General features: G+C 41.8%; 1 protein-coding gene across 3 annotated transcripts in view; it reads left to right on the top strand.

The window, feature by feature from the left end:
• The window catches only part of ARNT2 (aryl hydrocarbon receptor nuclear translocator 2), a 134,618-nt gene extending 111,771 nt beyond the window's left edge, over nt 1-22,847 (top strand). For 2 of the 3 annotated variants that reach the window (XM_084641470.1, XM_084641469.1), the window contains 6 exons: nt 3,794-3,893; nt 6,672-6,698; nt 7,189-7,327; nt 9,877-10,042; nt 15,315-15,451; nt 17,941-22,847. In XM_084641470.1, the coding sequence (XP_084497596.1) occupies nt 3,794-3,893; nt 6,672-6,698; nt 7,189-7,327; nt 9,877-10,042; nt 15,315-15,451; nt 17,941-18,039 (668 nt within the window). In that variant the 3' untranslated portion in view covers nt 18,040-22,847. The remainder of the gene's footprint in view (nt 1-3,793; nt 3,894-6,671; nt 6,699-7,188; nt 7,328-9,876; nt 10,043-15,314; nt 15,452-17,940) is intronic. The other variant, XM_084641471.1, reaches the window with a different exon arrangement.
• The last annotated feature ends 773 nt before the right edge of the window (nt 22,848-23,620 follow it).

The following is a 23,620-nucleotide window of genomic DNA, read 5'->3' as shown; positions in this document are numbered from 1 at the left end:
AGGGTGTAGCAAGCTGTGAGGTGAGCTCAGGAGTTGTGTTCTTGGAAATGCCATTTCACTTTTCATTTTTATCAATTTACAAGCTGTGCTTTTTTTCGGATGTGCTCCCTATGTGAGTATCTCATGGGAGCCATGATCAGCGACCCTTTTAATGATAAAAAGGGAGGGCTCTCAGTTAGAGGTGTGCTAAAGTGTCCAAAAACAATATTGACAAACTTGCATGCTGCTTGCAGACACTTGCTTTGTACTGATACTAGACTTCTTTCTCCAGTTTGGCTTATAAAAATAGTTTAGCGCTGACAAACACAGGATTTTTGGGTGCCCTGCATCTGTCGCACTACATCAGCTACATGTTTTATTAAAATAAAAGACCTCATGCTTTACCCATCCATGCCTTCTGAGCAGTAGCCATTTTGAGATACAGCACTGTTTAATGTGGTGCCACCGTTGATCGCTAGTGAGCAATTTACCCACTCAGTGGAGAGAAGCAGGGAAAAGACGTCCCATCCCGTCCCTACCTCCCCCTACCTGTGCTTCCCTCCTGCTTCCTGTGGGAAGCTCCACTGTCCAGGCTACTCTACTCCAGGCTGTCAGTGGCTTTGGCCCCAATCTCCACTGCCCGGTCCCAGTTGCCGCATCCCAGCTCCCTCTGTGCTGATCTGCCACGGAGCCACCCCCACCGGTCCCAGCAGCAGTGGGGGGGAAGGGGAGAGGTCCCATTTCTGCTAGGAGGGGAGTGGAAGGGAGGGAGAGATCCTAGCCAATCCTGGCCTCTCCAGTGGAAGGAGTAAGAGTTCATGGTAGGATCTCTTCCTCTCCCTGCCCCATGCTCTCCGCCCCCTGGAGGGGCTGGGACTAGGTGAGACCTCTCCCCCTTCGCTCCCACTGTGGCCAAGGAGGGCCTGCCTCTCTCTCCGCCCCCTCCCCCCTCCCGTCCATTGTGCCCCTGGAGTCTGTGCCTGGGGTTGGCCAGAAGTGTAAGGTGTAGAGTGCCCTAATGTGTTGCGCTCAGCTGCCCCATGTAAACCCTGCTGGTGTGCTCTAAAAGGTACCTGGTTTACCAGCATGGTCTGTATGGTGCAGGTAGAGCCCAGCACTTGAGAGCACTCTACGGTTGCCACAGGGAACCGCTGCTGCCTCACCTCCGGCCAGGCCTTGGCTGCACAGGCTGCACATCCGCCACAGAGGCGGAGGAGAAAAATGCCCTGCTGCTAAATCCAGATTACGAACGCCGCAAATCTGCAGCAGGCTGCCCGAGATTTGCTGTGTTTGTGATTTGGATTTAGTCTCTCTCCCTTTCTCTCTCTCTCTCACTCTCACGTTATATATTAAACAAACAGGCTGTGTCGGCTTCCCTACTTTGGTGGGGCAGTGCCCTGCCACTGCGTGCTGCGCCTCTGGCGGTCTGGGTATTGCAGGAGTCAAGAAGGGGGGTGTAGGCCCTGGTTGGGGAAGAGTAAATGAGTAACTAGTGAGGGTATGGGGATAGAAAGTAGGGGGATTTTGAGCCTAGCAGACTAGAGGGCACCTGGCAAAATACCAGTGGACAGCAAGGGTGTGTTTATTGCTGTGCTATAAGGGAAGAGCTGAGAGGCAGAGGGGGAAAAGGCAAGAAGCGGAGGGCTGGATTCTGAGGTGTGACTAGAGTACTCAGCAGAGTTCAGGAGGGAGCAAAGTTTCTGTTTAAACCACTCCCAGTCCTCAGTAGCTCGGCACCTGGAAGCTACTTTTAACTGCATCTTCTGCCAGTGGTCCCCAGAAGCTGTTTTGGCAGCTGGTGATAGCAGGAGCATAGGGATACCTTGGCCATCCCCTGTATCACTCTCTTGTGCAATTCTGTGACACCTGAGGAATTCCCCTTCAGAGAGGGAATCCTCCAGCTGGCTGAGGTCAGCCAGTTCTAGAGTATCTAGAGCAGCTTCATATTGCAGAGCTGCTGCAGCATATCCTGGGATCCATCTGACCCACTCTTTCTAAATACAGAGAGGATGATCACCAAGAGAGGATCAAGTGAAATCAGAGGAAAAGGAGGGGCCTCCCTGGTTTATAGCGTTATCGGAGGTGTGTGGCAGCAGACAGTCATGAAAAGATCAGCAGTTTTTTGCACTTAAAGGTGATGAGGGAAGATAGGAGGTGGAGGAGGAAAGGTGGAGCAGGGCCTTTACGTTGTTAAAGGGGAATTGAGGGTTGCCAGTACCTTTGGCAGTTGTAGCTGTATAAACAAGCATTGCAGAGGGGAGGTTTACTGAGATTTTCAGATCTCTTAGTGGATTCTCAGAGCAGAGAGCTTCTGTTCCTTCTCAAAGTACCAGCCGAGATAGTTAACAAAATATAAATTCAAAGTTGATTCATGCTTTATCCCAGTCATGGTACTATTAAGAAATCTACTGGTGAGTGTGTATGTTAGAGGGCTGCCTCTGTGCTGATCTGCAGAGGATATGAGTTCTTACATCTCCCCACTGGGGCGGGGAGATATTTTTTAGCTCAGGCTTTAGCAGCTCATGCCTTTAGTTCTGGAGGTCCCTGGTTCAATCCCTGGTGTGTCAGCTGTTAGAATTACACAAGAGAACTTCCTATTAAAAAAGTGAATGGCCATGTTTGCCCTGCATTGTTTTAGCAAATGAAGAGACTGATCACAAGAGTAAATGTGTTTATTTACAGTGTAAGAACAGAATATAAAAGTCAATGGCATCTCTGTATGCGTCTCATTTACAGTGCCTTTGTATGATTATGTTAATCTTTAATTCCATTGGGACACAGCCTAGATCGTGGCCTGCTCAAGCCAGTTTGTTGTCAGAGTAAAGAAAGTAAGCTTCACTGTGTCCCCAAGAGACTCAGTTTTGCCTTAAATTACTGCTTACATATCTGATCTGCAGACCTCACAGAGACAAAATTCCTACTGAGTAAAGTGGGATTAATCTGTATTTAAGGGGCTACAGATCATCCTGATTTGTGAGCAAAATTCCACCATAGTGCCTGGAAGAACCAGGACTATAATTCCCGCTACTGCTGAGGGGAGTAGATTGTAAGCTCTTTGGGGAAGGTACAGCTTTTTGTTCTGGTTGTACAGTGCCGAACACAAATTAGTCTTAGCTGCTATAGCAATACAAATAGTTAATACTATATTAACAACAATAGTAGTGTTGTCTCACGCCCGGCAGATTATCCAAGACCTGTGCACCCCGCTATAAAAAACTGAGGAGGCCTTTTCTTTCGAAGACTGTTTAAAAAATAAATAATAAAAATAGCTCTCCCATACAAGAAATAAGCCTCCAGTCACTGTTACTACAGATTTGTTAGTTCTGCAAGTCAGGAACAGATTTTTCAATGCTGATGTAACCTTAGACCACACTGAGTAAGCCCGAATGACAAAGAAATATCTGTTTGCATCCAGAAGGATATAGTCTCTTCCCAAGGCAAATGTGTAACCTCCATTAACATTAATTCAGTCTCTTCTGGAAAAGAGTTAATGGAATTAATAGAAAATGGTTACCTTTCTGTAGAATTTTTAAGCCAACCTGTTGCATTCTGTAGCAGAGAGAGAGTTCATTATTACATCCTATGGACTGATTTAAAAATTCCATAGAAAGCACCTTTTGACCTTGGTTTAATTTCCATACAGCCCTATTGGTTTCATCCATACTGGGTTCCATAGGGCCTTCCCATAAGGGATTAAAAAGGAGAATGTTACTCACACCATGTAGTTTGTATACATGTTATTTTCTGGTGAACAGATTGTTAATTTATTTCGTCCTCTCCTAAGAGTTTCTTTGATGGTTTGTTTTTTTTATAGCGGATAAAAAAATGATGGCCTCTGCGTCCCCAGCAGGAAACCAACAGCTTTACTCTCAGGGGAGCCCATTCCAGCCAGGGCATTCAGGAAAGGCTTTCAGGTACAGTACCTGGGGCAGCACCAATAGCTTCCATACACGAAAGGGAATGACATTTTGATTCTGTGGAGGCAGAATACAGGTAACGCTAACACATTTCCTGTACAGCGTGAATCATTCTTCCTTTGTGTCAGCTTGGCTCCCACACAAAAGTTCATCGGGAAGAATCAGACTGTAGGCAAGACCTATTGTAGGTCATTTTCAAACGTGTATAATTTGGGTGTGTGAGTAGCTTCTGAAATATTTTTTAGTCTACTAGCTGATACTATAGGTTTGACAGACTACTTGAAGTTTAGGAATTGGCACACCCTTGAGATTTCTGTAGCCATTGTGGTTAGATTTACTTTAGTATTAGTCCTGTTTTAGTAAAGAAGATTTATGACTGTTCACTGAATGGCCTAGCTGTTAATGAAGCCTACCTGCTTGAAGGCTAATCTGTTCCTCTTTGTTCTCCTGGTGCTTAAAGTGACCGAAGAGAAACTGTCTTGAGCAACTATATTGTAATGAACTCTATTTAATGAAATCCCAAGCTATGCATGCAGGTAGCTGTTGTAAATGAGTTTGTCGTTAGGTTAATACTTTGGTCTAAATGAAGGAACAACCATTCAAATGCAATAACTGTTGGTTATGAGGTCTATGAATTAGAAATTTAATACATGCTATAATTTTATAGAATTCAATGTGTTCTTAACCTTGTAATTGGCAATGATATCACAAGTTTTCTTTAATTAGATCTTATATGATATTTCAACATGTAAATTGTCAGTAGCCATCTTGATGTGTGGCATGTTTTGTTGTTTTTATTTTGTTGGGTTTCTTGGAAATTTAACTGTAGCTTCATTGTAGCTTGTAATCTGCCCCACTAACCAGTGGCACAAAGACAAATGCCTTGATGAGCTCCCCTACTAGGACACCCAACTTTGGATCCAGTATAGCAGTCTGGTGCAGTTCTGTTGCCCCATCTCAGAAAAGATATATTCGAATTGGAAAAGGTACAGAGAAAGGCAACAAAAATGATTAAGGGTATGGAACAGCTTCCATATGAGGAGAGATTTCAAAGACTGGGACATTTCAGCATGGAATAGAGATAAGTAAGGGGAGGTATGATAGAGATCTATACAATCATGAATGGTGTGGAGAAAGTGAATAAGTACTTTTTCACACAACACGCAGTCAACCTGTGAATCTCATAGCCAGGGGATGTTGTGAAGGTCAAAACTATAATGGGGTTCAAAAAAGAATTAGATAACTTCATGGACGATAGGTGCATCAATGGCTGTTAGCTAACATGGGCAAGGATACAATCTCTGGTTGCCCCTAGCCTTCTGTTCATTTCCTTTGAAGCACCTGGCATTGGCCACTGTTGGAAGACAGGATACTGGACTAGATGGACCATTGATCTGACCCAGTATGGCCATTCTTATTTTTTTATATCCCACGTGCTCTTGGCCTTTGGGGGCTGGGCAGAGTTGTGGCACACTGCCTCTATGGCTCTGGGCCTCTACTCTCATACTCCAGGTGCAGACCCCATGCCTGACACCCCTCTTGGCAGTGGGGACGCCATCGGATAGTTGCTTAGGCCCAGAAACTAGCACCAGACTCCCAAATAGTTGCATGCGTCTATAGATCCACTGAAGCTGTGAACCCTCCGGTTTCCTATTTCCCTCTTCAGGGACTATATGAGAGCGAAAGCAAGTAATACAGACTCTGCAAAGGAATTTCTAAACACACACACGTTACATTGAGGTAGCACAAGAGATATTCAGATGTACAAAAAAACAATAAACCCAGCATACAAATCCCTGCCTCAATTTCTCTACCACTCCAAGAGCCCTTTGCGATTTGGTCGGTATCTTTTCAGGGAATCCAGAATTCCTCCTCACTTCATCCTACTCAGCCTTGACTCCTTCTGGTCCTGGGTCTGCTCCCTGTCCCTCCTTTCCCCATCTAAAATAGCTGCAGTCCTGTTTGTCAGGTAACTTTCCTCAGTGACTTCAAGTCCCTTATCAGAGACTTTGTGGTTACCAGCTTATCTAGTTGAACTGATTCCTTTGGCTGCAGCTAACTCATTGTCTTAGGGTGCTTGCATGTGAATGGGAAACAACCCTTGATTGCTCTGTATTGTTAGACACTTCTTGGAATCCCAGTCCAAGATGGAGTAAAAAACAGTTTTATAATCAAAATGACATTCACAAAAGCAAAATGGAGGTTGTAGTTTGATACAGACATACATGAATCCATAACAGCAATCTATTCGTTTTTGTAAATTATTCAATAATTTAACACAGAAAGAGTAAAGGCAAAGATAAAAAATTACTACAGAGGCTCCCCCTTTCCACCCCTGGGCAAAACCCAACAACAAATCACTTATGAAGTGCAGTCCATATATGAGATCCAGAACATGTTCTTTCAGATAAAATATTGGGATTCATGGACGTATATTTAAGTTTATGTATCAATATGTGTTTTATAGCTAGTATAGTCACTAGGTCCAAAGATTTCCATACAAAGAACACTGAACAAAAAAAAGTATAATTTTCATTATAAGGTTAAAATATTTCAAGATCTGGGAAACAATAAATTGTAACTTACATAAATTCTGTTAGGAATCATTTTTTCCTATTTGTATTTTTCTGCTTTTTTGTTCCAGGGCTCAAAACACTAGTTCGTTTGATTTGTAACTGTGATATCTTTTAGCACCACTGGGAGAAAACAAGAATTAAAAGCAGCTAATCAAACATACATCTTTGTTACATAACACATATTTTCTTCTTTTTACAGAAAGAATGCAACACTGACAAGAAACAGGTTAAAGAATATTTATGAACAGCATCCTTTCAGAAGCCTCGATTCAGGACAGCATTTAAGCATGTGCTTAAGTACCACTGACTTTAAGCACATGTTTAAAGTTAAGTACATACTTAAGTGTGGTCCTGAGGAGAGCTACTTTCCTGAATTGGGGGCCAAACCAATATGGAAAATAATTTAATTACACATCTTTCTAAAATCCTCCCCTTGGTTGTACTCATGCAAGCCCTTTGGATGAGATTGCATGGATCTAACTAAGAAGAATTTGGCGCACTGTGTCTGCATAATCAGTCTGATATTTTAGAATTTCAAAATACCTGATAGTTTTAATACTGAAGTCATGTCATTTTCATTTAGTCCTTATGCAGACAGTCTGGAATAACTTGCCTTAATGGGTTGATTAACAAAATTTCAGTATCTGGCATACAATTTATGCGTCATAAATATTGTATTATCACCTACAAGCCATTTTCTGTTCTTTCCCCTTTAGCTCATCTGTGGTACATGTGCCTGGTGTGAATGATATCCAGTCCTCTTCTTCAACAGGCCAAAATTTGACACAGATCTCTCGTCAGTTAAATCAGAGTCAAGTCACCTGGACAGGGAGTCGTCCACCATTTCCAGGACAGGTGTGTGTTTGATTAAGAAGTTTTTAGGGGCATTCTAGTTAAGCAGATTTTACAAAAGAACAAATCAAACTCCTTGATTAAAATTTGGTAAAATGTACCTTTTATGTTATTTTTTTTAAAAAATGGTAATGAAATCAGTTCCTCCGTTTCTGATTTACCTGGTCAAAATAAAAAAGCTCAAGGTTGGATGCTCCTTTGCATAATTCTGAAGGAAAAACAGGGTTATTTGGGCAAATATTTTTGTGTGTGTGTATATATATATATATATATATACAGACAGACAACAAGGGTGAAAAATCAGGACGGGGGTAGGGGGTAATAAGTGCCTATATGAGAAAAAGCCCCAAAAATCAGGACTGTCCCGATAAAATTGGGACATCTAGTCACCCTATGTATACATACATGGCCCCCACAGAAATCCCAGTTTAATCCTCATTCCTGTATAGATGTGTGTTTTAAGTGAAATCAACAGGACTATGCACAGTTAAGCTTGGGCTTTAAGTTTCTGCTGGACAGAGGCCTAAACGGGCATGTCTACACTACCTCTGGGAGCAAGCCTCCCAGCCCAAGTAGACAAACTCACGCTATCTTTGCTCAAGCTAGCACACTAAAAATAGTAGTGTGGATGTTGCAACTCAGACAAAGACTCGGGCTAGCCACTGAACTCAGACCTAGGGGCCAGGTGGGCTTGAGAGCCCAACGTGCCACCCAAACCACAGTCCACACCACCGTTTTTAGCATGCTAGCTCAAGTGGAGCTAGCATGAGTCTGTTTACGCAGGCTGGGAGACTCCCAGTTAAAATACAGGCATACCAATTTGCCCAACTCTGCCATATACAGCCTGTAGTACATACTGAGAATGACAAGTGATCTGAATACAGTACGATGCAGAAGCCAGTGTGTTAAGTACTGAGTAGCAACCCAATCATTAAATGCTCTTGTTTTAATCTGTTTAAATAAGACTAGTATTAATACTATTTTAATAATAATTGTTTGCATTCAATTTTCTTATATAGTCTATAAAGGCACTTTAAGGTATGCACTCAATCATTTTACCAGCAGCTTAATTATTTCCATATTAGTTTCCTAGTTTCACACACAGGCTGACCAGTCCTCAGTTTGCATCAGTTACTCTGCCATATCTATTCCATATCCTAAAGAAATCAACTTGAAATAATATTTTGACACATTTTCATTTGTATGCTGAATAGAAAGGACATTAATGATTACTGATCAAAAATGTGACATCTCCCCTTAACCTAAACGATCAGCCTGGTCAAGTCTGCATCACCAGAGTACAAATTTAGGGAACTCAGAATGTGTTTTACCATCTTAAAAAAATCAATAAAGTCTTACTGAAGACTGCTTTCATTGTCATAATGGGGACCTTCAAAGCTAAGTTACTTCTTAGCTAGTAAGTAAACTGAAGACTTGTATTTTCATCATGTTGTTTGCCTGTTGGGATCTATTTCCCCCCCCTCATTTGCATAAGAGAATAGCTGCACTTCAGTGCATTGATTGCCTATAAGATGCACACCATTAAATGTATCTAGAGATGTTACTGCTTTTAATTTCAAACAGCAGAACTTGTTAAATACCAGTCTTCTGTAGAGCTGCTGGGCTGGTTGATAGGGGAAAAGGGACTACATTGTTGGTAAGTGGGTTTGATTACTGGCGCTATCTGCTAGTGTATTTTGTTACTTTGAGCGAGACACTTACCCACTTCTTGTCTCATTTTAACTATCTCACAGGGGTGTTGTACTATTTAATTATTTGTAACATACTTTGAGATCCTTTGAAGTCATTATAGAAGTGTAAAGTGTTATTGTTCTTGATTTAGCTGAACCATCCCCTTTAAGCAAAGTTTGGTTATTTTTCCCCTGCAGTAGTAGTGCTGGGCATCCCCACCAAGTCTCTCATGCAATTGCTGACTGCTTGCTTAAGGCAAGATAGAACATATCCATTGTGTTTCACGTATCCATTGGGCAAGCTGGTTTTCATACTCTAAAATCAGGCGAGAAAACCCAGCAGGCTTTCCAACCTGTGCGGAGATCCAGAATATTCACTTGGAAGCCTCTTGTGCCAGCTCTCCCAATTATTGAAAATCCCTATTATCTGAAGGTATGAGGTATATCCTACAAGGCATTCAGATAACTGGGGTAGTATTAAAAACAGGGCATCTGGCAAATAAAGATTCATTTTTGTACGTTTTTAATCTTTGCTCCTAGTTTCTATGCCCTAATAGAGGTGGGGGAAAACCATCAGGTAATGAACAATAGTGATTCTCTTTCTGAATGCATGGAGGATATTAATCATCAGGAGAGCTGTTATATTTTCAGTTATAATCTGTTGCTTTCATTAACTTAAATAGCCATAAATCCATGTTGATGGAAATTGAATATGGCTGAGACAGGGATAATATGCCTAATCTCATTGGCAGTTTTTATTTAGCAGTTGATTTTACACTTTTAAAACTTGGGTCTATCATGCTGCTCTGCTGTTATGCCAGCAATGAAAATAACTTCTTCTTTTTCTCCCCCTCACCTCAGCAAATCCCATCACAATCTGGCAAGACTCAATCGTCACCCTTTGGAATTGGAACCAGTCATACCTATCCAGCTGATCCATCATCGTACAGCCCTCTCTCTAGCCCAGCCACTTCTTCCCCAAGTGGAAATGCCTACTCTAGCCTAGCAAACAGAGGTGCAGGGTTTGGTAGGTTTCAGATTATGTATCTCACAAGTGAACATGAAAGTGAAATGCTAAGTGTATTTTAATTCTTCGGACCTGCTCCTCTATTCTGAATGTATGCCAAGGTTGAGATTGTCTCTGCCCTTGTGTGGGTGTGTAGGGATTGCCGAGAGGGCAAAAGAGAGGAAGCAAAGCTTCTTACTACTTGACGCAATGGACTGAGATGAGTTCAGGGACCCCTCCCTCCATGCTCCACCTCCAGCATCCTAAAGGATGGATGCACTGCACTCCCTTCCTGAGGTAGAATCCCTCCCAAACTTCCTTTTGAGTGGCTCAGCTCCACTCTACTCTGACTCAGAAGAGTCCCAAAATGGCACAATCCAGAACAGGGACTTTTTTTAAGCCAACCTGAATGTGAGAAATTGTGTCCTGTCACTGCCGTGTCAACTGCTCCTCTCCCAGGATACTTAATCATTTCTCATTCTGTGCAGATAACCTCTGTCACCCTCACTCTCAGTCACACGCAGACAATTACCTTTGCTATTCCTACTGTGAGGTTAAACAATTCGCTTTTTAAACAGCTGGGGGTGTTTCAGTGTGTTTCTGAGCAGAACACTTTACATTCACTAAGACTAATATTAATGTGAATTTTCTCAGCTACTGTCTAAAGCAGAACATGGCAATAGTCCATTTCTTGTTTTTACTGTCGCAGGAGATAGTAATCTATTAAAGGTCAAATCCTAATGTCTTCACTCATTACTTCTATTTACCCAGGCAATGCTCCAGTGATTTCAAGCTTTCAAGTTAAATCAGTATATTTCTTTCCCCTCCGAGTAAGGCATGGGTAAGAATTGAGTTAGAGACATTAGGACTTGGCCCTATGGGATATGTTCAGGAGCTAAGTTATGACCATAGCTTTGGAATGTGTATTAGAGAACAGGGATAGCAAGGGCACCTCAAATTCTGCCTGGACAGGATTATATCATCATGAGACAGATGTTGATTCATTAAAACAAAAAAAACCAGCCTTTTCTATTTCAATAACAACAATTTCTTGTTGTTGTTTTAATTACTAATTAAGAACGTAGAACTGGAAGCAGTCTCCTCGGTCATCAAGTCTAGCCCCCTACCCTCACAGGCAACGGCATCATATAACCCATTCATAAACTGATCTAGCTCCATCTTAAAACCAGTTAGGTTTCTTGCCCCCACTCACCTGTTGGGAGATGGTTCCAGAATCTCACTACTCTGATGATTAGTAACCTTCTTCTAATTTCTACCGAAATTCACTTATGGCCAGCGTAGACCTCTTTATTCTTGTGCCAACATTGTTGTTTAGCTGAGATAGCTCTTGTCCCTGCTTGGTGCTTACTCCAATGTATTTATAGAGAGCAGTTGTATCCCCTCTCAGCCTTCGTTTTGCTAGGCTAAATAGGCCCAGCTCCTTTAGTCTCCTATCATGACTCTCCAATCCCCTGATCATTTTACTAACCCTTCTCTGTACCTGTTGCAGTTTGATTCTTTTTGATTATAATGGAGAATTAGAAGCACTTTATTGTACATTTGGTCATCTCCCAAAGCTATGGTTATATACAGTCAGTGGAGTGGAGTTGCATGACACAGATGGAAGGCAGAATTGGTGTCTTTATATTTAAAAACAAATAAAAAAGAATGAATAAAGATATTAATGCCAATCCTTTCTCAAAACTCACTACATTGTTGTACAGTACGCTACCTGTTATGGAATGCCTGGAAGGCTCTCTATCTGTAATTTTAAGAAGGTAATGCAGCCTGTAATCATGCATGCTGATAATCTGAGGCCTCAGATATATTTTATACTTTGTAAAAAATTAAATCTGAAAAAATCCAAGTGCACATTATACATCCTACTTCAGGAACATGAGTAGCATTAGCAGTGTCTTTGAAAGGGCCAGTGCCCATACAAATTTATAGCATGCAAAACTTTAGGAGTGTTTTGGAACTGCTCAACAGCACAGCAAAATCAACTTTTTGATATTTTGGGGAGCTATCCAGCAATGTTATTGTTCACTGATTTATGCTATTTCCTTTGATTTATGCTATTTCCTTCACAAGGGTCATGGGTTCAGTCCCAATTTTACGGACGTACTTACTGGTGGCTGGAAGCCCTCAGACTTGAGCCTCATCATGATCATACTTGGAGTGTGTGAAACTCCACAGTTGCTTACATTACTCCATAGATAGTTAAGTAGAATGGTTCAGGATAATTGTGCTGTTCACAGTGTCTTCAGGTTATGCCATTAGTATGAGCTGTTCCTGAGGGAGTGCTTGAACAGAAAAAAAAATCCAATAAGTGAAATGAGAGCACAAATAATGAAATACAAACGCTTCCCTATTCCCTTCGACCTATACATCAGCACAAACCTCTAAAACAGTGACCTCAATAGTAATCTGCCTATAAGAATGTATGTAGTCAGCTGTGGCAATTAGAGAGAATATAAAATTTGGATGGATGCTGAGGCTTGAGTTAAGGAATTCTACAGCCAGCAAATGTAACAGCAACATTCCTAAAGCCAGCGTGACATGCTGGTAGTTCAGGATAGTCAGTGAATCAGCTGCAGAAGTGTGAGGTAGGCTGCCAGGAACAAAAGGTGAAGAAAGAGCACTCAGCTATCCTTGGCCAAGGTCATATAAAGTTTTGTATACACACTAAGCAAAAGATTTAAAATCACATGGTGATCATAGTCAGTACCTTGTTTACATTAGGAACTGATCCAAAGCCTACTGAAGTCAGTGAAGGGGTCTTTCCACTGACTTCCGTGGGCTTTGGATCAAGCCATTAATGCAGTGAGTTTAAAGAAAGTTCCACTCGGTTTCCTCAGCACCGTGTTCTGACTGTTGGAGGAACAAAATAAAAATAATGGCTTGTATTCCACTGAACTTAACTTTGGCCACCCCTTGCAGATATGTCAGGAAGCAGGAATAGCTGCTTCCCCTTACCTAGGTTATCATCACTACCACGGGTGGAATGTTAAAACACTAATTTTTCTTTTTGCCCTTAATGCTAATTTACTCACTCTTTGCTTTTCACTCAACATTGTGAATGAAATTAGACCAGTTTCATTTCAAGCCCTTTTCAGTCTTTAGGCCTCATTCACTAGCATTATGCTGCCTTGCCTGGACTCAGCAGCAGTGCATCGGGATGTGTACACCAAAATGGCTAACTTCTCGTTGAGTTTATTCCACTGGGCTTTGTACGTTTGTTTATAAGACCTGCACTGGAGACCCAAACTACTTGGCAATGACTGTTCATCTGGTGGAAAATATTTCCTGATCTACATCAGTTTGAATTCTATTAATAAATACAGTTATTCCTGAAAGGAGCAGCCTGAACCTTCTGCTGGCAACCTCTGTCTTGCTGAGCAGAAGGCTCATTTGCCTCACTGAGTAAATTTTGTCATACCGTACTGAGCAAAACTGGTGCAGCTTTCTTTTAAGGGGTAACTTAAATGAACTTTGTTGTGACCAATAGTGTGACTGCAGAATTTCTGAGTCAGCTGAATTATTTGTAACAGTCAGCAAGGGAGTAGTAATTCTCCAGCCCAGATGTGACAGAAGCATGCCATTGCAGTTCATCAGTCTTCTGGGAAACTGCTTACTGTTTGTAGCTGATAGTAGAGAGAGACTGGAGTCAAAGTGGCGGCGTTTGCGATCTTGTACGTTATGGAGCAATGACAAACTGTGGAGTCAGGCATTTTGGCTACTTCCATTTGCCATTCTTTCCATTTTTCTGTGTGGAAATTTTGGTTTGTGGTTGTCAGGAGTCTAACGCAACGTGGCATGCAGAACCGCGTGCTTCTGCAGTAATGGCTAGGAAGTTGGCCAGTGGTTCTGACCTGCAGTAACCTGATCTACCAGTGACCCCCAAATTTTGGATTTGTGTGTCTGAAGGAAAAAAGGCAAAAACAGAAGCAATAAAAGGGAAGTGTTTTGGGAAAAATGGTTCTCAGGTGTGCTAGAAACATTTTTAATTCACAGAACAAGACATGCAACACCCACTACTGAAAATAAATATGTGTATTGGGCTATTCACTGAGACATGAGCTATCCACTGGAGCTATTCACTGGAGATGCACTTTCCCTTTCCTATCTCAGCCTAAGGAAAGCAATGGTGCTGTGCTGTGGGAGCGCAAGCAGTGGTTCAAACACCATAGCATAATGATAAATTTTGCATTTCCTGGCTTGGCAGCACCAGCCAGAAACTCTCCAAAATATTATGAAAGATGAAAATCTTGGAAAGAGAGTCCACAAACAGCCAGTTTGTTGGTTCCAATGCAAAAGGAAAATCTTCTGGGTGATATCTTATATATTTAGGGCTAAATTCTGCCTACCAAAGTACAAAGAGAAATCCAGTTGACTTCAGTTGGTAAACATAATCCATGAACATACTCGTAAAAGGTGAAGTAGCTAACAGATGCAGAATGTGATATAAATTGAAGTACCAGCAGAGAGATCCATAATCCTGAAATGGTCATTCTGACAACATTAGTCTTCTTAACATTAAACCTCTTTATTCCTTCAAAACCCAAGTGGACCCGCACTCTTAGGGAACCGTTGGCACCATGTGAACAGAGCAATTCTGCAGTTCTGAGACTAGAGCCGCATGAAGTAAATAGCTGCTATATACCTATAATAACAGAGGACAAAGCAGCTCACCAACCAGTATTCTAAACACATGACTTTTACGCTTAAATAAGACAGCAAGGCTGGCACCTGTTTATCTTACTATTTAAAAGGTCATGAAACAACAGATTTTGTAAATGGGGTGCTGACATGCTGCCTTTGAATTATATAATCCATCAGATGACAGTGCTCCTTCTGGTCCAGCTCTTGCTCCAAGAGTTTATTAAAGAGGAAGTGCATTAAAATGCCTATCTTGTCATTCTGTTTTTAAGTGAAATGGCTGGTACTTCCTCTCGCTATTAAAGAGAGGCGGGACTGGAGAAAACCCTGGCGTGGCCAGATTAGGTTTCATTACACTCTTCGTTATTTCAGTTTGTTCTTTACTGTAAGTAAGCGTGTTGTCCCTATCATATTGGTGCAGCCACAGTAATTCACCTTGCTCTCTTTGGTCACTATCTTGTTCCCTTGAGAGCAGTGTCAAAACTCCCCTTGACTTCACTCCCATCGGAACTGGTCCTTGCTGAGTATCTGTGCTATAAAATTTACTTCTGAACATCAGAGTTCTTAGAAATAGTCTCAAAAAACATATCTGTGCCTTTTAAAGGAACTGTCTGTGTAAATCTAAATCTTTCAGCTGAGAGTGGCCAAAGCAGTGGACAATTCCAAGGGAGACCTTCGGAGGTCTGGTCCCAGTGGCAAAGCCAGCATCATAATCAGCAAAGCAGTGACCAGCATTCTCACCAGCAGCCCAGTCAGACTGAAGTCTTCCAAGTGAGTAGAGTCAAAGATTCATTGTGTCTACAGTTGTCACAAGAAAGTCAGTCTTCTTACCCAAACAACAACCTTTGCCAATCATGCCCAGTGTGGAAACTGTGCATGACAAGCACCAACCTTCAGTTTGAGATATGCTGCCCTGGTGTTTATAGTGATGTTTGCTGGGATTAGGATAGTCTTCACTAGAACTCAAAGCATTTTTTCTGCCAGAACACAAAAACTTCTGTGTTTTGAAATGTTTTCTCCTTCCTGCTTCCACAGCACAAGGGCTATGCATTTTAGGGAGAAATCAGTAGGTAGACAGTCCTGGCTAGAAGTCCCTCCTCATACCCTGGTCCAGATCTATAAATCCAGTCAGTTAAACTTCGGTCTAATTCCGCTTGAAAAGTCAGGGAGGAGAGTAGGCTGTTTCTTTAGAGAAGATACTAACTAACGATTTTTTTTAAAATACTCCAACTATTGAGAAGCCATGTGAGTGGCAAATAATCATCTTCAGTTATGTTAGTTATTTTGCAGTATTAATTACTGTTATAACTATTCATGGTAGATGAGCATGGCACTTTACAAGCAAGCAAGTTGATATGGTCCTTTAGCCCTTTATAATCTGTTTATCATTTAAATTAGATCAAGAACCCAACCAACAAAAGAGGAGGGTGGATAGTTGTATGCAAGGGAAAAGGGAAAGACATAAGTAAATGAAAAGGGCCAGATTCATTGCAAGGTCTTCACCAGTGTAATCTCTGGCGCAGGGCCTCAACAGCAGAAGTTCCCCAAAGGGGATGGAGATTTCAGCAGCACAAGACAGCTTCAACTTCTCCTTCTCTGGGTGGCAATGGGGGATGAAAGAGCCCCGCGGGTGGCAAGTGCAGCATTAGAAATGTGCAGCATTGACCAGGAACACAGGGCTGGCCAAGGCAGGCGGGAAGTGTGCTTCTTCAGTCCATCCCATCATCTATCTCCACTCTAATGGATCCCGCAAGTCCTCAGTTAGATTTAAAGCTTGCCCTCTCCTGGAGTAAATCCTCATTATGCTGCTCTTAGATGAGGGTAGTTCACCCTCTTGAGGGCAGATGCTTTGAGCCAATAGGTTATCATGTTTCTTGTTTGCTATTTAGATTTTGTATTATTATGGTCCCTCTCTTGCTACAAAATCAAGTTCTGCCAGAGCTTGTTATTGTAAGAGCTGAAAGGACAGCATGATCATTTTCCCAACAGGGGATACCTCTTCCCCAGGCTTTGTCCCTGACTGGGAAAAGGAGGTTCAGTACTCCCTATGCCTCCTGCAGGGACCACCTGTGACTCAGCAGATTTTGGAGCAGTTATCATGAACTCCTCTTATACCAGAGAAATGCTATCGACTTCCACTCCCTTTTCTGAAATACAAGGAGGCTCACTGACCTGGAGGAAAGACCTCCAGGATTCTTCAGCAGAGGTGCAGTCAGAATAAACGTAGCCCCTGCTTACAGCATGCTGTTCAGGAGGAAGTGGATCCTCCACAAATGTGTGCTGGTACCAGCTACATAACAACAGAACTCTGATGGCGAGACTCCCTCCAATGCTCCCAGCATAGCATGTCAGAAAAGGGGCATGATCCAAATTAAAGGGGGCTGAGTCATATTAAGAGACACACAAATCACATGATGCTTAATGGCCACTGCTTGCTCATCAGTTCCTTGGCTGCCTAGGTTGTACGAAGGGCGGAAGGGTGATGAGCCTGTGGAGGGCTGAACACCTCCTTAGCAGTGTTGAGCTTCTGCAACTGCAGTTGACGTCAGTGAGGGATGAGGGTGCTCTGCCCTTCTCAGAAGGGTCTCGGAATGTCTTTCTGTTCCACAACACACATTCCCATCATCTGTATAAAGGCCCTTAGTTGATTTTCCTTCATGGCACACTGAAGAATAACTGAGACATGTAGATAGAACCCACCAACACTTTAAAACCCGCCATGTCTTGGTTTCATGAAGGGATGTATGCTACCTACGCTGAGGAAGCATCACCAGGAAAGGCAGAGCAGCACATGCCTTAGTGTGTACTCTCTGATTTGGTTTGAAATGTCTAACTTGTTGCTGTCAACAGCCACAAGGAAGCAACTGCTACTCCCAACGGCATCCTTGCAGTAGGTGCTATGATTGTCTCTCAGCAGTTGCTGATCCTGTGTCTTAGCATATTATCACAAACCACCCTCTGTAACAAATGGTGTATGTTTAGATCAGTGAAGAATGTGCAGTATGGGGGACAGTCAGACCTGTGCAGAGGCCAGCACAAAGCCTACACACTGCTTAAGTCCAGGTTCAGTCCTTGAAAGAGGACATGTGAGACTTTAAACAGTGCAGAGGGCTCAGGCTAGCCATCTGCATGGGGTGAATTTCACTTTATTTTTCCAGTCTTTGGCCTTTTCTGGTCTTAAGCTAAAAAGATGAACCAAAAAAAAGTTTGTCTCTCAATAGCATATAAAGTAACACTTCACTTTGATTTTCCTCATACAGGACATGCTGCCTATGCCGGGGGATCCAACACAGGGCACTGGCAATTACAACATTGAAGATTTTGCCGATCTGGGCATGTTTCCACCATTTTCTGAGTAATCTACAACACAAACAAACCCAGTGAAATGAAGTTCAACAAAACCATTTCAGTGTGGTTTTGGTTCTGCTTTTCCTGTATTGCATAACCGTAGAATCTACTAACAAGAAATCATGTTTCTCATATTTTGGATAGTGATAATAGGAGTTTGATCTCTCTTCCTTCTGGTGTGTGAGTGCTGAAGAAGAAGTTACACCACTTGGTGGTGGTCATTGACAGATCCATTTTGTATTTTCTTGTCATCTACCTCAGAGATGAAAAACTTTTGCTTGATTGTGAAAAATCTCTGAGTCCTAAATATCTCAATGTGAACAATTCCTAATGCTCCCTTTGAATGGTAAATTTAAAATAGATAATGAAGTAACAAAGACTAACAGAGAAAAGGTAAGGTGACATCCAGTTACAGGGTCTACTGTTCAGTTTCAATGTCTTGCTCTAATCTTAGGTTTCAGAGTAGCAGCCGTGTTAGTCTGTATCCGCAAAAAGAAAAGGAGGACTTGTGGCACCTTAGAGACTAACACATTTATTTGAGCATAAGCTTTCGTTCTCTGAAAACAGATTCAGTATTCTGATTTCTTGGATTCTTGAGAATTTTAGGTCAGTTTGAATGTGAGATTATACAGCATAATATAGTCCTCTCTGACCAGAAGATTCAGCACTTTTTTTCCCCTCTCTTAACCCAGTTAAACTTGAATATGTGTACATTTTAGTACTGTATGTATATCTTGTGCTGTATGATGTGATTTCCTGTATTGGTAGGGTTTGGTTTTTTTTTTAACATATGAAATGAGTCCAGTCCAGAGTGTACCGAAAGGGGTGATAATGTATCGCAGAACTTAGATATTGCAGGATTATGCATCACTTTACTTAGAAATAACACTAATTGGTTAATTCTGGTCATTCTGATTTATGCCATATATTTACTTACGCAAGCTGTTGTTCTTTTTTTCATTGAATTTATTAAGTAAGACCTATATGTCTCTAATTTTCTCACTACCTGGTTTTATTTTATTTTTTGCCGTCTATTATTACATCCCCCAAAAGATCTTTTATAAAATTACTGTACAACATATCAAGAACACTGTTTCAGCACCAGTTGCATTTCCTGTCTGTGAACCCCTTTGTTATATCTTGTGCAACATTACATTTTGACAGTTAAAAGAGGTGCCCTGTTACAACAGAATCATCAAGGCTCATTTACTGAGAGAAGTGAGCTAGTTTGTTTCATGTGCCAAACAATGTTGTTAAAACTAATTTGTAATAGGAAACAGCCAGTCAAGCCGTTGTCTGCCAAAAACACAGTGGTGTTAACTTGAATTTTTGCTTGCATGCTAAATTGCTGAGCATCCACCTACTTCTGTTTAAACCCGCTGTATAAGGGTTTCAGTTCATTGGGCATTTTGGAGACTCGGGCCGTCCAGAAGGGTGCATGCTTTTCCATGGCTCGGAGTCTTGCTGCCTGGCTTCTCCATCAGAAACTTCTAGAATTTCTGTTCCTTTATTTCTTTTATCACATTAGTTGAGTTACAGAGATCTGATATAAAATGAAGATTTAGGGCCAAATAGTCCCTGCTTGAGGGGAAAATCACCCATGGACAAGAAACTCAAAATTCCCACTTGCTGAGCTTCTTTGAAATCCTGTGAAGGTTGCAGCTCAGCCCCCTTGAAAAAGGGGAAGAGGGTCCAGCTGCCTAAACCTGTGGATGCCCTGGGATCCATGCAAATCTCTGGACACCTACAAGAAGCCAGGGCCACACACCCAGAGGCCCAGTGTCTCTACATATTGCCAACCTACATGCTGCCATTGCCTGGCTACTTGAAGCTACCTCTGAATTCAGAGGTGTCTTCCAGCAGGGAGGACTATTGGCATGCACTGTGTCAGCATTGTCTTATGTGGGTAATCACTGGGGGTTCCTTGGGTGGATGACTCCATTGAGAGCAGCCATCTCCCTAACTCATGGCCTGCTCTTACCATGTGGGTCTCATCCAGAGAGACTTCCACAGGCTGGCAAACCAAAGCTAGCAGGCCACAGACACACTGCTCCCAACCCCAATCGTGTGACTGGGGCTTTTCTCACCCTACTCTGCTTTCTGGCAGGTCACAGAGTGGGGTAAGTGGTCTTCAGTGTTTAGTGAGAGTCTCGCCTGCCATTTGTCTCTTCGCTTCATTTTCCAGGGCCAGTCCCTAGCCCTACGTGCCATTGGAGGGATGGTTTGTGTATATGTGTCTTTTGCTTGTATTTTTTAATGAAAACTGAATCTAGTTCAAAGCTAGATAAAGAACTGCAGAGGCCTCAGATCTCTGGACTGTACTTGTCTCAGCAGAGTCATCCTGTTTTAAAAATGGGCACCTCTTCCCCTGCCCCAGGGGATGAGGAGAATACTCAGCTAGCTGAGGAAACCATGCACTTAAACTATATTTATTTTAATACCTGGATATTGATTCTCTTGAAGCTGCCCCTGCTACCCTTCACTCCCATTGCGCGCACACTGCATGGACAAAGAACTGATCAGTGAGTGAGTCTAGAAAAGCTCTGCTCCCTGTAGTTAGCATGTCCGTGGAATTCACTGACCCCCCTAAAAGATGCCTGTGTGGGTGAGTTGAGACATCTGGGCGAAAGGGAATAATAGTAAAAGGAGAGATGGATGATCCTGATTCTGTGACAGGTCTAACAACGGGGGAAGAAGGGAGTGGCCCAGCAATTTATAGCTCTTTATATACTGCACTGGATGTGATACATTCAGGATTTTTTAAAATATAAAAATGAGAATTTCTGTAAAGTGAAAAATGGATTGGAAAATGGTGTTCCTATGTTGCAGTCTACCTGACCGGTTGCTCTGCGTGTATGTATACTTTACTTGTTGTTCCTGAATTCAGTCTAAAATAATGTGTTTATGAAAACCTGTTTTTTCCAGCCCAGAAAAGTTTCTCTACATATCACTGTCTTTTTATGCTATCGGTGTGTAGAAGTAGGCTTATCAGTCAGTATTTGGTAGTACAGTTTGAAGTTCTTTGTTAAAAGATATTCAAGCATGTCTATTTTTTTAAAATACAGTATTACTAGTGCCCAAGGCATCAGTGCAAGGTCTGTTTCTTGTCTTCTTCCTCCCCATCCTTGTGGCCATAAAAGGGAATTACTGTAGTGTTAAAGGCCAGTCTAGAAGAGTGCAAGGCTTTCATCCACTTCACTTTGGGCCACAGTATGCCCCTGTTTATATTCTGATATCCTGAGCCTATCTTTCTCCCTGTTTCTCCATTCTCCCTAAGCTCCCCTTCAGCTGATCCCCCACACAGTATCTTTACATTGCTTTCCCTGCGTTGGAAGGGAAGATGTGGGTGATCTTTTCTGAGGGTGCTGTTAGTTTCACGCCAGCAAGAAGGGAGCTCTTAAAGAGCATTATGGTTGGCAACCTTATTCCTGAGACCAAGTGAATAGTGCTCCTAGGGCTCCTGTCCAGTATGTGCTGCCTCAATGCCCCTGGCTGACTCTTTTGAAATCTCTTCCTCATTCTAATTCTTGTGGCAGCAAAGGCTGTTTTAGCATAAGTGGAGCTATAATCTTTGTTGTGTGTCTTGATGGTAATAAAACAACTTACATGTATAATGACTGAAGTTGCTAACTGCATTTGAAAACTGTCCTCTTTTTATTTGTGCAGTTAACATAACGCCTGTGGTAGGTCAGCTGCCAGAGTTTGCAGATTTTACATGCAGATTTTTTTCTACCTGCAGAGTTGTGTTTTCTGACCAGACTGTATTGCAAACAGTGTTTCTGAAAACAGTGGGAAATACATAACTGAAGCATTCTGCTTTTTAAACCAAGTGTGCAAGAAGCTACAAATGATAATGTAACAAGCTGAGGAAGTTACTTCAATGAGTAAGCTTATAGACTGGGACCATTTTCATATGCTGAGGTATTTACTTGTTCATATAATCAATCCTGTTTCCTGACATTAAGTATTTTACAGGATTGATTGTATTGCATAACTTGTTAAAGGCACTAATGACAGTGCCAACAATTATACTTTAACCAGATGTGTCCATAACTAGCTTTGTTGCCTTCTTTTTCTTGAAGCCCAGTCTGAAACTGTAAATACTTTTTGCAGTACTGCCTTTTTTAACTCCTAATTACTTTTGGCACAGTGTTATATAGTGTTGGATTTACCCAATTGCTATAACATATATTTTTATACATAGGCATACTCTTTTTCAAGAGTAATACAGCCACTTAATCATTAATGCCTTATCAGTGTCATAATGCTGTTGCTCTTCGGTTGGTTGGTTTGCAAGGTGTCCAGTGGGTTAATTTTTAGGTCAGATATTTTCATTTTCATAGCAGTGCTCAAATTGGGGTATAGGGGATTGTGCTGTAACCCCAGTTTTCACTGTTGCCAATGGTGGAGAGGGAGGTGCATGAGGAGAAGGTCCTCCAAAATGGGGAAAAGGAGGAAAAAAAAAAAGGGAGGGCGTACCATGATTTAAAGTCTATGAGTCTATGACGTTTATGGGGTCACTCTCCTCCTGCTCCAAACTTTGAGCACATTTTCATGGGTTGACAGCTGCATAGATATGGACCAGTTTGCTTAGAGTCGTGCTCTTTTTTAAAAATAATAAATGCCAAAAAAATGGCTTCTGTTGTCAAGTTAGGCACTTGGTTACTTATCTGTTTAAACTGTTTATATTGCTGTGAAATTGTGCTGTGGATAAAGTGTATTTTGTACTTCTGAATGTTCTATATTTATGACTAACAGTTACCGAATCAGTTGTGTGTATGTATATCTAATAACTGCCTTTTTAAATTTCATTAAAATAAAACTGTCATGAGCTGTTATTAATTCATGTCATTATATAAGTAATTGGGATACCTGCTGGCACAAACAGAATGCTATGTTACATCTGGAGCTTTGATATTCATGCTTACAAATCAGATCTTAGTTTTATAATGCTCAGTATAGAAACACATTTCATAATCCTAGATCAAGAAGACTTAAGCATGTCTTCCTTACATAAATTTTGGCCAAAAACTACATTTTTCAACCTGTTCTATTTTTGTTCCCCTTAAGCTGCTGCAACTTTCATAGAGGACTTTCTATTGCAAGGGACCCCGCACCAGTGTGAAATTAATCCAGCCCTTTGTGTGTATACATACTTCAGTCTCCCATTGTCTATTCACTTTCTTTATGAACAGATTGGTTAAGCAAGGCTCAGAGTTTGTTTGTGCATTGATGGCACGAGGGAGCTGAGCAGTGAGTTAATGCAGTCATGAACTTTTCGAAAATCATTTGATGCTCATTTTTGTCTAAGAGGATGAGATGGCTCGGGAGATTGGTAATCGCGGGTTACAGAAACTTATATCTATCTCTGAGTCACTAGTGCTATAGCAGTTCAGGTCAGCATTATAATGAGCAAAAGTCGTGACCATCAAATGGCTGTTCAGCGGGCTTTGTGAAATGAGTTTGGTGATCTCAGTACAGTACCCAGTGAGCCAGTGTCCAAACATCTCAACCACAACTGTCATTGCCTGGCCCTTTGGCCCACCAGAGAAAACAAGAAGTGGATACAGACTGAATTACCCTCTCACCACT

This window comes from Lepidochelys olivacea (genome assembly GCF_965140295.1).
Source record: "Lepidochelys olivacea isolate rLepOli2 genome assembly, chromosome: 10".
In the NCBI taxonomy this organism is placed as follows: Eukaryota; Metazoa; Chordata; order Testudines; family Cheloniidae; genus Lepidochelys; species Lepidochelys olivacea.
The sequence above is the reverse complement of the archived record's forward strand: the minus strand, read 5'-3'. Positions and strand labels throughout refer to the sequence as shown.